The sequence below is a fragment of the Homalodisca vitripennis genome, chromosome 7 (assembly GCF_021130785.1).
Source record: "Homalodisca vitripennis isolate AUS2020 chromosome 7, UT_GWSS_2.1, whole genome shotgun sequence".
Classification (NCBI taxonomy): Eukaryota; Metazoa; Arthropoda; class Insecta; order Hemiptera; family Cicadellidae; genus Homalodisca; species Homalodisca vitripennis.
Window position 1 is genome coordinate 128187664 of NC_060213.1, and position 19079 is coordinate 128206742.

The following is a 19079-nucleotide window of genomic DNA, read 5'->3' on the forward strand; positions in this document are numbered from 1 at the left end:
GTTTGTGGTAGATGAGTTTTTTTAAAAATTTATGGAGCAAGTTCGTTGTGGAAAATGGGTTAGAAAATCACCCAAACGTATATTTCAACTTGGGACGAAACTGGCCTAGGCACAGATCCCACTAAGGGTAAGTCTTGTGTCCCTAAAAGTGCAAAAGTTGTCCTATTCAAGATCAGGAGGAGCTGGCAGACTGCAATACAGTGTTCCTTTTTTGTAGCCAAGTGCATCCGGTGAACGCTACCCACCTGTGTGTTGTTTATTTAAAGAGACAAGGGAGATTTGCAAAGTACTTGGGTTCAAGTGAGACCGCCAGGTGCACTCTATGGAGTCACACAGTCTGGCTGGATGCATAGATTTCATTTTTTGAGAAAAATGGCTCATTAATTTTGCAAATCAGACAAAAAAAATCTTGAAAAACCAGTTCTTGTCTTGTTTGACGGACATGGAAGTCACTTGACCTATAACGTAACCCGAGTGGCAAGAACAATGACATTTAATTCTTCTGTGTTTGCCCCCAAATAACATCCCATGCACTTCAGCCATTTGGATGTTGGGGTATTTGCTCCTATGAAAAGTGCGTGTGAGAGAAATTTTGAAGAAACTGGTTATCGTGAAATCGCGGCTTTAAAAATGTGTGACAAGGCTGTTTTTTCCAAGTCTTCTAAGTAAACTTGGTATCGACTTCATTCAAATCTGAAGTCAACATTATTGGTGGTTTTAAGGGCTCTGGGATCTATCCTGTGAATAAGTACTGTTTTAGAAAAAAGGATTGTTTCAGTACAACCAACTAGGGCCAATGGACTTACAAAGTGTGAGCACAACCTAAGCAAAACTCCATCGAAACACCCAAAGACATCGCAGAGGCACCCATTGGCCGACCAGAACCCACTGGATTAAAGTTAGCTAATCCCTGTACAAGAATTTACCACCGGCCCATCAAGTTCTTAGCAGGCCTACCTGAAATTTCTCCTTCACCCAATGAAGAAACTGAGAGAAGCAATTTTAAGTACATTGTCACCTGAACAGTCATCAAGTGTAAAAGATGCATTGAAAAATTCTAAGACAAAAAGGCGACGAGTTCAAGGAAGTTTTGTGGAGAGTAATGACAACAAATGAAGTAATGGACAGACTGAAAGAAGAAGAAGATGCCAGAAAAGAGAAAATAAAAAGTAAAACTAATAGGCCTAAACCCATTACAGCCTTAGGAAAAACAATAAAACAAGAGCCTGGAATTGGTCCAAGCAAAGCCGCAAAAAAAACCTAGAGCTACTAAACGCTTATTTGATACGGCAGAAAAGTGACGATGAAAGCAGCCTACCTAAAAACGTAAAACCTACTGAAACCCACTGTAGGATCATGGGTAGGTATAAACTACCAAAGTGAATGTGGCACGGTTGTGAAGGAGTACAAGGGGACAAATTACTGCACAAAGGATCTTCGCAACAAGGAGCGATATTCCGTAAAGTTTTTGACAAATATGCAAAGGTGAAGGAGAGCGGTTACATTTTTCCTGATAAAGAAGACATTGAGTGGGTTGATTTAGGACAAATTTCTAATGTTTTTTCTGTACCAGATTATAATGGAAGATTTTTCAAGTTTGTAGTGAAGTTGCCCCTCTCAACGAACTGGTTTATCCTATGTTTTAATTTTTTAAATAAATTAACTTGTCTAACTGATATTTTTAGTAATAATAAATTTTTTTGTGACCAAAATATTTCATTAGTTATTTTTTACTGTGCCTACTTTACACAAATACTGGTGGTAAAATAAGTTACAGCACTTGTAATTATTGTGGTTTTACTATTGAAAACAATGTTACTATACGCCCGTTTTCCCCCAAACCATGGGGTAAAATAGGTATACTATAAAAAAAATAATTACTTTTATACTAAATAGTTTTAATTAACTTTTATTACATATTTAAACTATTCTAAGAGGTCACAATGATAAGCTTGGAACCTGTTAATTATTTTGTAATTTATTTCAAGAAACTTTTTAAAAAGGCCCCTTAAAAGTTAAAAAGAGCATGTTTTTGTACCCGATTTTAAACCCCGACCGACCCTAATTAATCTCTTGATCTTTGTTTCTGTCCTAATTAACTCAGGTAATGAGGCGTACAATAATAATTACTCTGAACTTTCCAATAATTGTACTGTACAGTAACAATACATATCATCTCTAAGCATGAGTATAGCTGAAATTATTCAGCTAACTCAAATATTAGTTCTTTTCCAAAAAATAGATTTTCCATCTTCATTCATTTGTTTACTGATTTGCAAAACTCATCTCAAGTTCTGTGTTATACAGTTACCTATTAAATATTATACCTGTTGTCCTGGAAACAACTAGCGTGTCGACTTTGTACTGTACCGATTTCTCCAATTCAAATTTTTGTTGTTTCTCTATTTTTACTAAAAATCTTTCAGACATTGAGGCTAGGCACGTGTTAGATTGCAGATTTAAAAGGGAATACAGAACCATGGTGTCAGATCTATTTCAAAAAATAACAATGAAATTTTATTGAGCAATAAGCATTTGAAGAACAGACATTTAAATTCTGATCACTTCTCAAATTTTCTTATGTGGTTGTAATTTTTGTATTCCTTGTTATACCATATATGCCACATTTGGCTGTGTCTCTTTGAAAACATAAACTTTGATCATTTAAAAAAAGTTAACTTGACGTTGAATTTTAATACTAAAGTTCTAATGCTCTTACATCTATAGCACACATTTTAATTCTGGTAAAACACATCAGCTTGAGTCCAGATATATCTCAGTACTCACTGTGGGACTCAGCTGTTGTCTGGTTACACTTGAGACAGCAGCCATCTTGGTACTGGTTCTCTACCGGGCAGTCAAGAAGACTCGGGCACTGCTCTTGGGACGATATCACTTGTACCTGCACAAACATCAGGAAATAAGGACAGCCCTGAATTGTTATTTAGATTTAAGTCAGTTATTGGTCATTGAATTGAGCAAGTGACTATAAAAAGTTACTTACACCTCTTTGGTTGTTTTTTTCTTCTTTTTTTGTTATGTTAGGACAAGAAGCTTATAAACTGCACTTAGTCCTATAAGAACCTTAGCGCTGCTTCAGAAGTGAAAGGATATTCTGGATGGGTAAGGTTAGGGAATAGGAGCCACCTCCTATCAAGATCCATGAGGAAAAATTAGTCTAGCACTAAGTCTCAAAGTCATGTCTCCCCAGAAGAAGGGGAGGCCAGCTGTGAACCAGCCTCTCCAGTCAAAGTAGGCAGGGGTTGGCAGACCCTTGTTGGGGCTAGTAAGAACCTCTGAAGTTAGGGAACAAACCCCACCAACTCCAACAGTCATCTCCCACAGTAGACTAGACCTATCGAATTGCCCCTGAACCCCAGAATCTTGACATTTGCGGTTAGTGATGTACTGCTCCTGGACATCCATAAGGTTGCCCAGATTTAAGTGACACATGGGTTTTTGCTGTGCCCAGTGGTGGGTTCAACTGAAAGGTACAAACCAGCCAAAAGTGATCCCTGCTGGGTTCCCTTTGGTTGTTAAATTAACTTACATATTTATAACAAATGACTAACCTGCTTGCCTGAGATGTCACACATAAAGGATGTACAGTTGTCTGGAGACTGCCAGCTGCTATCTCTCCTGTGTAGAGTCCCGTTGACCACACACGCTACTGGCTTGCACTCTCCACAGCAGTGGCTCGAGAACACTGGCTCTGTATACTCCCAGCCCTACAACAACAACATTGTTCGTTATTCATAAGAAACCTTCTATATATTATGATACAGAATGAAATTAATTAATTTTTCTTTATTTTAACATGGAGCTGTCCTATCTTAGTAATGGGAGACGCAAACATTGTTGCCTGAATCTTGAACATCTGTTCAAATACTGAATGCAGGAATTCTGACTACACAGCTCAACTGTGCAAAGCAAGCAGCCAAAAACATGAAACCCAAAAATCTTTACTGAAAGGAACATGTTGGCCATCCAAGCAAGATTATGGCAGAAATCATAGGATGACATTTTTACTGTCTCCGACATAGAACTATCAGCAAGTCTTTTTTAAGATCTAGATTACAAAGGTAAAGGAGAAAGAGTACAACTGATGACAAAGCAGAGAGACTAAGAAAAGATTTTTAAGAGCTCAGACACTTTAAAATACTATAGGATTTCTAGAGCATAAAGAAGAAACTGCAACTAAAAGGAAAACATATGACTTAACACTTTAAGTGTTGAGGTGCCAGGAGGCTGACAATAGAGCTTGCTCAGAAAGGAGAATAAAAACTTCATGGGCACTTGTGAATGGATAAAAAAAACAAAAACGTTATGTAAACCTCAGGAATTTATATAACCTCAACTGGAGAAAAAATAGGACCCCAGAAAATTCTCAGACTGCCTTAACTCATGTTTTTCAGTATTGGGGCAGCAAGGGACTCTAGAAAATTGGTGGCAGTTTGTGAAGTCGTCTAGATCTTGTGTTTATATAAGTGTAGCTGACAATGCTCTGGCAGTGAATCCATGACAATTCCTACCTATAGTAACACATAATTACAACTCTCTATCTTGAGTTCTAAATCATACTGCAGTAAAGGAAGTGAAAAAATCAATCTTTTCACTTAAAACTAAAACATCTGAAATTCATAAATGTGCAGTAACAGATTTTTTGAACCTCTAACCTACATCATTACCATGTCTTTTGAAGAAGGGAAGTTCCCTTCAAGTATCAAACTGGCTAAAGTAATGCTACACTTCAAAAATGGCAATACTATTGAGGCTATTATTTTCAAAATGATTTGAAAAAGTAGCCTTGTCTCGCCTCATGGACCATGTTTTACAAAGTAACACTCAAAAATAATCAGCACAGTTCTATAAAAGGTCATTCTCCAACAACACGGCCATAACAAGGCCATAGCAGCAGGTGGTTGAGCTAATCCATTCAGACAGAGGTACATTCCATTCAGTGAGATTCAGCCCTTTACTAATTTCTAGAAGCAGCCACAAGGTTCAGTCTTGGGCCTTGTTTGCTTATGCTTTTTACAAATGACCCCTCTAAATACGCAGATGGCGGTTTTACTATTACGAGACAAACATCCTGATTTGCTTGATGTAACATTGTACATTGCAATGAAGATGGCTAGTTAAGTATTGCCATAACAACAACTTGGTAAAAAAAAGCTAATTATTGGGAGAAGAAAGAACGAAGTTTGATATTCAGTCATCTCCTCCAGTGGTATACCAGACATTGACATAGTGGAGAAAGCCAAGTATCTGGGGATCGTAATTGTCACTGGAATAAATAAAACACCTCATGTGGATAACTTTTGTAAGAAATTAAGCTCTGGATTCAGGATTAAATCTATAAGTGATGTCAAAATTGCAATCACTGCATACTATGCATTATTTGAAATGCAACTCCGTAACATTTATTTTTTAAGTGTTTGATTTTTTAATGAGTTGTCTCAAAGACTGCCAAAATAAAAGTGAGGTAGTGCAGGACAGCAAAATCGACCACTGGTTATAATGTTTCTTTGTTGTCTGACAGTAATAAATAAATTTAAGCATAAAAATCAAAGAAATAACAAAATAATTATATTCAATTTATTGCAAGTTTCATTGAGGATTTGTGTAAAATAATTATGAAGATCTTATCTAAATTAGCTAAGATATTGAGGTTTTACGAAACCTTTGTCTATGTATAAAAGCTTTACTCCATAAAGTCCCGCCATAGCGGTCGTCTCATGCACTAATTAACAGTGTCAGAGGATTAAGAAAATATATATATTTTTAACCATTGTAAAGTGCTTCTTATGAGTTGACAGATACAAGAGCTTGTAGCTATTCATATATACATGTTGTTTTCTCTCTCTAAAACTGTTAATTTACCTAATAAGTTATGTTAATATGATAGTTATGATCCAACTCACCAGTGGGCACTCGGTATCACAAGCCTGGGTGCTCTTATGAAGTACCAGTTCTCCGGAGTCAGTTCTCAGACATGTCAGATTCTTGCATGGATCACCGTCGGCCGCAACAAGAACTTCTCCTTCCTGTAATGTTTAACATTTTTCGTTCAAGTTAAGTCCATTCAGAATGGAATGGAGATTACAGAAATTATTGTTGTTAGAAATTTGCTACTAATATTAAATTCACCACTTAATGATTATCAAAACATTTCAAGCAGCAAAACCCATCAAGCACCTTGTGATTATTTTAGGTTTCATTCCAAAACAAAAACACGATAGGTTTAATTTCAAAGTTCCAAAAAGATATGTAAAGAAATGATCAGTTCGACACACAAGATTTAAATTGTGCTTAAAATGGAATTTTTTAAATACCTAATGAAATAGTGACTGAAGTCAAAGGGCCTTGCTCATAATGCATAACTAATTGAAGAAACATTTACCTTGTAGATGGTGTTGCCAACTCGACAGGCTGTTTTCTTGTACTCAGGACAACACTTCTTGGCCTGTGGCTGGGCTTCAAAGACAAAGTCTGGGTCTGACGGCTGGGCAGGACACTGCTGTACTGTACACTTGGCTCTCCACACGTTGCTTTGACATTCACACTCCCGACAGGGCCCATCTTGCCAAACCTCACCGTTCTGTTACCAGAGAGACAAATATATTACGCTGTCTACACACAAGACCTAGAGTATTCTTAATTAGTTCTGATACTACACGTAACATTGCTATGGTTGGAAGGGTCGATAATAGCGAATGTTGAGTTCAGCTCCATTTTACCTTCTGTTTGGCGGTAAGTCTGTACCAGTTGAGACAATGAGAAAACTTCTTCATCTAGATTACAATGGATGGCTACTGGGTAATACTATATACACTCTTTTGTAGTCTAGGTGTCTCTGATGTCAAAACTATGCAAAGAGTTAATTTGAACATCTTTATCACTCTTTCAAATGAACTCTTTGAAAAAAGTTTTCAAACTTTTTGTGAAAAAGTTGGTGATAACCAACTTTTTTTGGATCTCTTCAGATGGACATGGACTCCAGATTCCAGTTGTCAAGCCTGTGGCAGTGTTAGATTTCAGATGCTGTATTAAGTGCAAAGTAGTTGAACTCAATATTTGCATTTTATGGTTGATATAAGGGCTCTGACATCTCAGATGCCCAGAAACACCTGAAAGCCAGTTGAGAAGATCAGACCAAATGGACGAGGCTGTCTTTTCATGCCTGATGAGAGCATTGAAACACAGGTATAGTTTTGGTGACACAAGTGGGAATTCATATAGGGAACCTTTCAACTGGTCGATCTGGAGCTAATACTAAACTCTCTCACAAACCTACCCCAGAAGCAGGTCTCTTGAATTTTATAAGCATCCTTGAGTTGGTTGAAACCACCTGTTAGGGAAGGTGATTGGACCTTTTGTACCTCTTAAAAAACTAGGTAGTGCTAGAGCTGGTAAACACAGATTTTCAACTGACTAGTAACAATAACACAACATATACAACACACAAGTAAGTTAAGTTATTATTGTAACTGACATATTACAATAATTGCAGTAATATTTTTTAAATCTGTAAAGATACAATTAAATGTATTAGCCATTCCACCATTCATAATTCTGTATCTTTATTTACAATTGTATGTAAGATACAGATGAATATGTCTCAAATAGTTATGAATTATTTTCACAAACTAACATCATAGTTATTTGTTTTTATATTATATTATTTGTATTATTTTGTTATAAAACTTACAATTTCTATTACTAAATTAAGAGCACAAAACAATGATTTAAAAACTTCAAAATTAAAAGGTTAAAAACTACAATGTAGGTTCAACAGCGGAAATAGTCTGTGATTATTACCTTCTTGGCGACAGTGAACCGCTCTGATGGTTTGCGTTTGCGTTCTCCACCTTCAGCGTCTTCAATGAACTCCATTTCGTACAAGCAAGTTTCTTTAAGAGGTTCTATAACATAACCATAACTATGTTATCAGTTACGACAAATTTAATTCCTTATACAATTACTATTTATAGCATAATTACCATTAATATTTTTTATTTTATTATGATCTTTGTTGCAGAAAATTAGCTTCTTCCTACTAATGATAATTTTCAGATCTCAAGGCATCACATAAAACAATTCTTTCATTGCATTACCTTGTTGTTAGAAAAGGAAGTAATACATATAGTTGTAAATAGTGCAATATATGCAATTCACATGACAAAATTAAGTAACAAACATAAAAAGCAAAAACTAAATCATAATCAACTTATATTAATTCAACTAAATAATTCAATTTGTTTAACATATTTGTGTAACGCAGTGAACACATTAAGAACTGCCATGAGGTTCAGTTATGTTCCTTCATGTACTAACCGCATCTGTAGTCGAAGCAGCAGCGCTCAACATCACGTTTGGTCACCTCCATAAAGGGTGGACAAGTGGGGGGAGGGGGGCAGGTCTCCGGTCGACACAACTCCTCCACTCGGGGGCAGCACCCTGAGGTGTTGACTACAGCCTGCATACCAGGCTCCTCGGTATGCCCTAACATGGCATCGACGTCCGGGCACTCGTCACTCGGCACACATTCTGTACGCACCAAACACTACGTTATTGTAAACATTACGTACAGTGGCTGACAACTCCTGCAGGTAACAAACAATATTCATACTATTTAGTGTTACATGTTAAAGGCGATCATAAGCTTAATAGACAATGCCTACAGTACAAGGCTAAACTGTATTAAAGCGTATTTTTAAAGTATAGTCTTGAAATTTCACCACTGCAACGCTGTGGTCAATGTCCTATGCCTTTACAGTAACAATTGATCATGTTTACATTTGCTTATGTGTTTTTAAAATGTCTTTGCCGATTAAGAATTCTGCTAAATGTTAAGTACATACTGTTATTGTTTTCTTAGTGATAAACATGTGAAAACAGTTGAAATTCACGGATGTATAAAGTGTACAGACAAAACATAATGTGATGGGATGTGGTATGCACGAGCTTCCAAAGACGGTTGAAAGAATGTTCATGACGTGGAACGGAGTAGACAGCCTTCATGATCACTGAGATTCTGTGCAGAGAGTGAACGAAAAAATGTAAATAAGTGAACAAATTATGATTTCTTAGTCATTAGAGGAGATTCCTCAAGTTCCAAGAAGTGTTCCCTACTCTACATTCTTACTGAACATTTAAACTATCAAAAAAAGTATAATTTTCTTGCATGACAACGCCTACACACATGAGGTACAACAGACTGTCTACTCGAGATCTCATGGCATCATTTGGCTCAGGATGGTTCATAAAAAGTGTTCATTTTAAGCTTATTTGTAGGTAACTTTTTTTAAACCCCTTCAGACAAACACGATTTCAGGAGTCAAGTCCACGACAGCATCAGATTCCAGACGCTGCAGTAATAGGAAGGTGAACTGGAGCTAAACTCAACATTCACATTGAATGAACCCTTCCCACCATAGCTACGTTATGTGTAACAGATGTTAATTTTCCTGTGCTGTGGTGAAAGACGAAAACTGTCTTGTGTGAGTAAACGCTCTCTGTGATTGGCTATTGTACATTCATTGTACTTAAAGGGACTGGTAAGCTCAAGATACTCACGGCAGATAAACTCCTGACATCCATTGGGGCCGGACTCTGTCTTCAGCACTTGCCCGTAGCCACAGACCGGTTGCTGAGGAGGTGGACAGGTAGCCTCCTGTTCCCGAGGTTCCAGAACTGCCAAACAACAACAATTCATACAATGTATAAATTATATATTTTTCTCGTTCAAAACTCACCCATGACAAAGGACCAACAATGATGTTAAAAAAAATAACTTTTTTATTGATGATGACTTTGTAACCAACTTACAAGTAATTCATCAGCACTGGTATATAGGGTCTTTATAAAGGGCTGGCTTAATATTTTATGAATGAGTACAGATAAAGCAACAACACTTGGTACATCATTACTAGACATAAAAATGTACTTTTATAAGTTATTATCGGTTTCGTGTCATATCGGTGAGACCGCACACAAGGAGTCAGTTGAAAATATTTAATTTTAACATTATACATTACTATGTTGTTTTCTGCTGTGTTAGATTTATGAGCAGGCAAATAGATATTTTGCAAGATATCAATAACACACTGACTTAAGCTTGAATAAACAGGAAAGAACAGTGTGAATTTCCCAGCCGTTTTTATGACTTACTAGCTGTTTCCCGCGGCTCCGCATGCTTTACGTAAGCCTTGGCCATGTATTTGCACTTCTGGTTCAAGTGCATTATATTTCTAACACCGATGTAGAGTTTGTTTTGTTGTCACAATCAAGAAAATCTGTGTATGCTTATTATATAGCCATTATACACGTACATGTATTTTATTATAAAGCGGTCTAACAGTCAAGCTTTAAGTTCGACCATATATTTATCATAAAGACATACATACATACGTAACTGTCTCGTAATTGCAGTTTATAACGTGCAGGCGCTTTGTAAAACTTATATTTTGCAGCGCCACCTCGTGGTGAGTTTTATAAATGAATATAGCATATAAACCTTCTCCGTCAAAAAGTACATTTACATTCAAATTTTCATAATGATCGGTCAAATAGTGTACGATTCCATAAAGAACAAACACACAAACATTCATTTATATATATATATAGATTAAATTTGGAAGTTTTATGCCGTTAGAAACTAACATTTATATCAGTTGAAAAGTTCTCCAGCATCGCAAATAATCTGTTTATTTTATTTTTGTTTAGTACTAAACTTCAGAGTAATAAAATACTAAACTATAGTATTAAGATAAAAATGTAAGAGCACTAACCACACATGTACTTAGGACAGCAATCTGCCTCTGTGCCTTGAACTACAATGGACTTGAAGCCTCTCTCACAGACTGTTGCAGTGCTGGGACACTGAGTCCGCTGGCACTGCACACTGTTGCCAACCTGAGAACACCAAATTATTGTATATTTCTGTGGCAAATGAGCCGTTAGCTTAAGAACCAACACTGCAATATAATGGTAGTGTGATGTTTACAAAGGCATGGGATACATTTTAATTATATCTGGAACATTGGCTTGCAAGAAGAAGTTTTGAAACCTTGGCCAAGAGAACAGAATTTGAATTACTTGCATTTCAGAAGAAGCACAACAACCAGATGAGTATTGCAGTCTCCTTATGCAAGAGTAGATGGACACACAAACTCAAAGTATCATATGGTACACCAGAGGCGGATTTACCGTATTGCACATATCACAGGTGCGAGGGGTACGGAATCCTGGAGAACCCAAAATATATACAAATATTTTAGGTTTTTCCTGATTCTTGTTTTTTAGTAGCTGTTTTCTTTATAAATCTGATTTTGACTTCTAATATACAGTAAGTATATGTAACAATACTATATTTGTTTTTATTTTATTTATAAGCAAAATTTACAATTGGGTCACAAAACTGTGGAAGGAACCAACAGGCAGGGATATACGCAGTTCAGACGTATTCTCGAACTTCAAGCATCTATTGGTCTTATTTCTAACGGAAACATGTCATGTTCATGAATTGGTCATGTTCATGAATGACCATATGGCAACGCTGTAAATGAAAAACAGATTAAAAACAGTTTGGCTAGAAAAAAGACTAGTTATTATTCATTAATTCCTGATGATAAAACAAAGTAATTAAATATTTAACGTAAACAATTTAAAAATTATTTATATTTTGGTGCACAAAACATTTAATTACAAGGAAATTACTTTTATTACATTTAATTAAATGACAAACTATTTCATATAAACAAATTTTAATTGTGCACAAAATCTTTTTTAATATCTTATTATAATAAAGCAATAAAATTATTAACATAAACAGCACTTAATTATAACTATTCAGGACACCATCCAATTTTTATATGCACCATATTGTACTTTTTTTATATTAAAACAAATGCATTGTATCTAAATCTCCTTTATGCGCCAAAAATAGTTTTGTACACCAAAGTATAACTATTTAAAAATCCATTATATTAAAAATTGTATTACTTTATTACGGTTATAAAAAACAAATAATTAACTTCTTGGCGCACCAAACCACAAGCAATTAGAAGTACCGTATTGAATTCATTATAAATAGCGCTGTATTTATTCTAATAATACAAAATTAATATTAATTTGTTTATGAACCAGTACATGACTGGTGCACCAAAGCATAAACAGTTATTTAATGATATTGTTTATAAAGTATTAATGATACCTGGCAGGTACAAGTAGTGCAGATATCAGGCTGCCAGGAGTTGTTAGGTTAAGTACCCTTCTACATCACAAGAAATATTTTAATGACATTTTGTTTTTAAGAAAGGAGAGGCTGATCCCCTTTTAACCCTTAGCACGCCGTAGACGGAATAATCCGCGATGTTTTTTGTTTTTGGTCTTATAACGCCAAAGACGAAATAATCCGCCGATCGATAAAAATATATTTTATTACTGTTTTTTTTAAGTTTATAAGCTCAATATATAAGCCACAATACTAAGTAATGTACTGCCTTAACCAAATAATCCAGTTGCAGCTGTCAGCTGGCCGCAGTAGGTAAACAATAAATTGTTTTGTTGCTGGCAGCTGTTTTCCTACTCCCGTCTGTACGCCGATGACGATACTATCCGCCATTACCGATTATCAGTGGAGAACACATTGTGCCTTTGGGAAGTGTTCTTGCGTTGCCATTCCATATACAAACAGTTGTAAAAAGTTATTGTTACCATGTTTTAGGTGTTATAATCAAGTTTTTATTGTTTCTTTTCTGTTGTTGAATTATGGATGCAAGTCATGTCTCGAGACCCCATGGCTTCATTCCGATTTGTGTTTTGAAGTTTACCATACAACTGCCTAAATCTATTATCAGAACTTTATACTAATCAACTAGCAGATCAGCATATACCACTTTTATTTGTTTTCTTATCCTTGTACATAGTTTTCATATTTTTCATCACATGTATTTATTACTCTGTAACCTGAATTTGATTTTGATTGAAATATTCCATTATTATGAAAAAATGTGATTATTTTAATGCAAGTATTACATTTTTTGTAAAATTTATTTTTTGTGTGTGACTATTAGTCATTAGGAATGAATAAAAAAATAGCTTTAAGGAATTTTTATTTTTATTTTTTCACCTTAAATGAGCGTAATATAAAAAAAAACTACATTTATATCGGCGTTCAAAGGGTTAAGCCTTATTCTGTCCGTCCTCATGGGCCACTGGCCTGTGCGAGGATCTTATCAAACAGAATAAAGGGGAGAGTCGATACAGTACGTGGTTGATTATACTGATAAAAAGTGCAACGGTCACAGACAGGATTTGAACCTGCGCTATCTCTAACTCAGACCGAAAGTCCGACTTAGACTGCTCGGCCATCGGCACTCCCACGCACACACACACACACACACACACATTGTTTATAAAGTATTAATGATACCTGGCAGGTACAAGTAGTGCAGATATCAGGCTGCCAGGAGTCCCCAGGGTAGTGACCTTCCACATCACAGGGTTGGCAGCGGTTTTCAGGCACACAGCTATTGTTCTTCCATACCTACACATATTATAACTCCCAATTAATTTGAACTTAGTATAAATAAAAATAACGGGTACCAGTACCGTGTTACTGGATAGCTAACTCAATGCATTAAAAATAATGTTTTGTACTTATCCCAACCGGTTAGAGTACTTGATGGCCTTAAATGTTTTCTACAAAGGCTCTCCTTGTCAAAATTAACCACATCTTCTGACACTTCACACCACATCTTTTATTCAAGGCCAATTAGGATTCCACTACACACTACATACCTCAGGATGTTAGTGGCAGTTGAATTCATTGTCACCATTATCCTATGGGAGGCCTAAAAACCACCTTGGCTGAGAGTATTTTTGGAAACAATCCAAAAACACCAAGGCTTTCCTCTACTCCTCCTACCAGATACCATGCACCACAGCATAAACATTCTTAATGTCCTTACAAAATTCTAACTTTCCCTGGCAGATAGCAAAATTGTCACTAATCAGGCCATATGATTGGCTCATATCATTTCTCTTTTCTTTAAGACTAAAAAATAAAACCCTATCCTTACAAGCTCAAATTGCATAATTTATTTCTGGTCACAAACAATAGGAATGCTGAATAGGATTTGAATACTCACTTTCCCTCTTATACCACTCCCAACCAGATTGAACCTTTAGACTGATGTGTCTCCAAAGCCATCCTAGACGGCAAATCTCAATTGTGCAAAAATTGTCCTCAATGCTCTAAAGCCTTCCCCCCAATAACATGGCCAACAATCAAGGCCAAGAGATCATTTAACCCTCTTTCCAAGAGATCTTATCTCACCCTATCTTCACAGCATCCTAGTCTAAAGTGTGAAATTCAATATGGGTAATATTCACAACTCTACTCATCTAAATATCCATGATCATCTCCCTGACTTCAAGGCCAGTTTTCAGTCTGATATAAATATTACAACAAATTTCTGAGAACCGTATCAGTTCAAGGTTAAATAATTGTAACCTCATGTAAGAAATGAGATCAATTTCAATTTGAAATAGTGTGATTATTTTATAAAACTATGTTGACTAAGAACTCCACTACTGTACGAGAGTCAGGAGATGCCCCTTGGTCTCTTTGCATACCGGAAAATTGAGAACACTAACCATCTTTCTTGAAACTTCAGCTATGATAGTGTGTTCTAGTGTTGTCATCATTACTGAGTAAGTGCCTGCAAAATCAGGTGATACCACTACAATACACAACTGCACCGTGTACTGGGCCAGGGGTCGTCTCGTGACTCACCTACAGTATAACAAAGCCAACTTTTAAATTTATTGATAAGTGAGTGGGTTTCCTAGTATTAGCTGTTGTTTTCAACTAAATACCTCCATAACTCCTGATCTCAATGTTTACCTGAGGGTAAGGACAGACGCAAGACTCAGAGTTGGGGGCAGCACAAGCAGAAGGGTTCTTGCGGTAGAGTTCCACGTTGTCACAGGTGATGTCACAGCCCAGCCCACACGCTTGATACTGCAGACCTGCCACACACCACACTATACTGTATAGCTAGCTCAGTGTACACCTACCGCAGCTACATATAGACCATGTACTACGGACATGTGACATATAGACCTCTTATTGACCATCACGTATTTTCTATGACCAAATGTAAAGGCTGCAGAACTTCAACCTCAATTGTGTGGAGATTATGGTGATAACTATCTTGTTACAATGTTACCAGACAACACAAAGTTTATTCAGGATTCAGTACATAGTTGGTTCTTGGTAAACTTACTCGGTATTAATGCATTTATAATCCATTTTATATTTTATTAGTGTTAGTAACGATCTTTTGTAACTGTTTTAGTAACTTTGGAAATTTTCAAAGTAAGTTGTCAGTGGCTTATCAGTGGGCTCAGTTCCATAAATTTCATTCTACTCTATAAATAGGAATGCAACCATCTAAGAGTAAGGTTATACATTCCAAAATTTGAAAGTTTATCAATTAACACAGTCTAATGTCTTATTCAGATCCAACAAAATTCCTATAACTTATCACTTTGACCCACTGAAGTAATTATAGAATTAATTAAGTTTATGACTGTCTTGGCAGAGGTATGGTCAGATGACCTGAAACCATGCTATTCTGTAAAGATTACCATCTTCTAATTGTTTAATTAATGAGCCAAAAACACATTGATTTATCAAAAATTTTGGAGAAAACGACAAGAGCGCTATGGGCATGTAATTTGTAATTTCAGAACAATTTCCCTCTTTTTAGAGAGGTTATATTTTTGTTATTTTTAGTTTTTTCTGGGAATATACCAGTTATGTAGGATAAATTAATTACACAAATAAGAGGTTTAACTAAGCAGTATTTTACATACTTTAAAAATATGATGGGAACAAAAATGTTAAATTTGGTACTGACAGGTTTCTTCATTTTTTTTTGCAAACCTTCAGCAAAGATTATGTTTCAAGTTGCATATTTCTGCATTATTTAGCTAACACATATAAGTTAGCTATTACAGTCATTACCAGCCATTAGGAGTACTGACCAAATGTTTAAGTAAAATATAGTTCTTGATGGGTACATATTTCTTTGTTAAATTCACTTGACACAATTACAATAGCATGTTTAACACACTACAATTCTACATCTGATTTAAAATACAAGTGTTCTGTATAATGTGACTGAGAATAATTCAATTGTAATAATGTTTGTATTGTTTCATACACGTTATTTTTCTTATAAGGAAGCCAAGATATGGAATATGTAACGTACCAGGAGGACACTGGTAAGGACACAGATCAGGACCTCTCCAAGACAGACAGATACCGGTCGCCTGGCACTCTTTGGCATAAGGTTCCAGGTCTTGGCATCCGGTATGGTTGTTATGGCACCAGCTCTCGTGGCACAGTTTCACAAATGGTTCTGGCTCCACCACAGCATGGCACTGAAACATGAGTCCACATCACAAACTGATTGGAAATATGAAACAACTAGTCACCTCTGGGTAACTAGTAGAAAGTTACAAGGATTTTTCAACTGTGGGTAACTAGTATAAAGTAACAAGGATCTATTAACTATGAGTAACTAGTAGAAAAAAGGATCTATTTACTCTGGGTAACTATTAGAAGATCACATGGATTCTTAAATTCTGAATAACTAGTAGAAACAAGGATCTATGGACTCTGGGTAACTAGTAGAAAGTAACAAGGATCTATACAAAGAATTTGATCAATATTGATTTCTTCGAAAATTAATCCTTTTTTTGTCTAATAAATTTTAAACACCCAATTTGTATGTTTATTTAACTTAACTGCACTTTATATTATAATGTAGACAATTCACTAGTTTGTACGGTATTATTTTAATCACATACAACATATGTTATGTGAAGAATATATTAGTATAATAACTTAAATAAAAGTTCAACAAAACAATCTACTTACTCTTCCAAAAAGAGCAGTGTCCAAGAGCTTGAGACAGAGATCATTCTCTGCTGGGGGGAGAGTGCAGTTGTTCTTGTTAACATTCACAGAGCACTGCTCTTCTGTGCCCAAAACTGAAAAAATACAACATTAAGTGGCACACAATTTAATTAAAAATAATGTTTTTAGCAGTATATTAGAGAGGTAAGTGCTCCAAAGTGTTTAGTTGTTCTGTCTAGAAATCTTCTTTGTTGAAAAGTTACGTTACTTCATATAAACAGCAAAATTTTTCATTTTTTACAATTAATTTAATTTTCTAATTGAACTGGGTTTATCAAAACTGATGAAAAATGTAAAATACCTGGTGGAAGTTCAGTGGCCTTCCAGCTCTTCCCGAACTTGTCAGCGTCTTCTGTTATCTCACCTTCCTTGGTCTTGAAGTCATCCGTCTGGTTGTTATTACAGCTTCCTAATCAAGGGATAAATTTGGGTGAATTAAAAAAGATCAATATTAGATTCACATTAGCATTTACATTAATGGGTATCAGTTCCAAATTCAGAGATAAACTGCTTTTGTCTTCGACAATTCGACAACGGCTCTTAGAAAATAATACTTTAACTCTGATACAAGCTTCTAATCAGGCTCTTGCATTACAAGGAGCTCATAATCAGTCAGAATGTTATTCTAGTGTTGATGTTGTTTAAATGCTACTACACCCATCAATGTTCCTCCTGACAATCAAGAATCACAGCTTCAGCTGTCACTTCTGCTAAATGCTACTTTTGTGGAAACAGTCGGCGTCCGTGCATAAACTATCCAGCTAAAGACGCTATATGTAACATTTGTTCTGAATTGGGACATTACTCTAAGGTCTGTAGGTCAAGACTAAAGAAAAGTAACGTTAAAACTTCTAATGCTGTTACAACTAGTTCAAACGTTGTTGCTACTATTACACCAGCATCTCCTTCATGCTCAAAACATGCTGTGGTTAAAGTAACCATTGACAATTACGAAGCGGAGGCATTAATAGATAGTGGAAGCTCAGAGAGTTTTTTTAAGTGATTTGTTTATTTCTCAGAGTAAAATCAGACTTTTCCCTGGATCTGGCAAGTTTCCAATGGCATCTGCTTCACTTAGTTCTCAAATTGTTGGCTACTGTACTGTAAATGTAAAACTCCTTGAGTATTCATACACAAGAGGAAAAATTGCAGTATTAAAAGACCTTTGTGCTGATGTCATAGTGGGTCATGATTTACTGAAATATCATTCTCAAATTTAACTGAATTTTGGTGGAAGTAAATCTCCAATTATTATCTGTTCTCTGCCTCATGCTAGAGTTGAACCTCCTCCTTTATTCCGTTACCTGACTGAAAATTTACAACCGATTGCTACTAAGTTTCGAAGACATCCAGTAAAAGATAACATACTATTCATTTGGAATGAAATTGAAAAATTATTAGCAGATGGAGTAATAAAAGAAAGTCAATCACCATGGCGAGCTCACACTCTTGTTACTACTAACGAAAATCATAAAAGGTGAATAGTGATAGAATATTTCTCAAACTATCGACCCTTTATTCTGTTACTTTACTAACTGGTTTTATTTTCCATTACAATTATCTTTATTACACAGAATTATTTTATTTAATGAACTACCTGACAACATGAGGGTTTAGAACTGTTTTGAAAAATTCAGTAACAAGTTGAAAATATATTACTGACCAAGTGTTTATATAAAGTAGATGATTTTAACCTTATATTATTTCAATAGTTAGGCAAAAACAATTCAAAACATATAATTTGAATTTTTGTCTGCATAATTTACTTTCATGTTACTTTTTGACAGATAGCTTGGAATTGAATCAGTAGTCAAATGAATGTTACGTAGCTTTGCAATTATTTTAATATTTATGGTCTTTTATTCTTAAATATTTATATGACATGTCACAGGTAGCAGGAGCAAGGCTCCAATTACAGAAAATTTCTAATACAAATAAATTGTCTTGAATAAATTAATTGAATATTATTATATGTAGGGTCCAACTAATTTTCTGTTTGACTTAATAATTGCCATAAGTAGTGGTTAAAGACCTAAGAATCGTGACACTGTCCAAGCTACAAAGCAATTAATTACAACAAGAA

General features: G+C 35.5%; 1 protein-coding gene across 1 annotated transcript in view; it reads right to left on the reverse strand.

Annotated features, from left to right (window-relative positions):
• Positions 1-2759: 2759 nt before the first annotated feature.
• The window catches only part of LOC124366884 (hemocytin-like), a 184518-nt gene continuing 168198 nt past the window's right edge, over positions 2760-19079 (reverse strand). Inside the window, 13 exon segments of the mRNA XM_046823484.1 lie at positions 2760-2902; positions 3573-3728; positions 5925-6047; positions 6404-6601; positions 7822-7925; positions 8338-8550; positions 9580-9696; positions 10794-10917; positions 13439-13552; positions 14915-15039; positions 16287-16458; positions 16958-17070; positions 17298-17405. Of these exon segments, the coding sequence (XP_046679440.1) occupies positions 2777-2902; positions 3573-3728; positions 5925-6047; positions 6404-6601; positions 7822-7925; positions 8338-8550; positions 9580-9696; positions 10794-10917; positions 13439-13552; positions 14915-15039; positions 16287-16458; positions 16958-17070; positions 17298-17405 (1793 nt within the window). The 3' untranslated portion in view covers positions 2760-2776.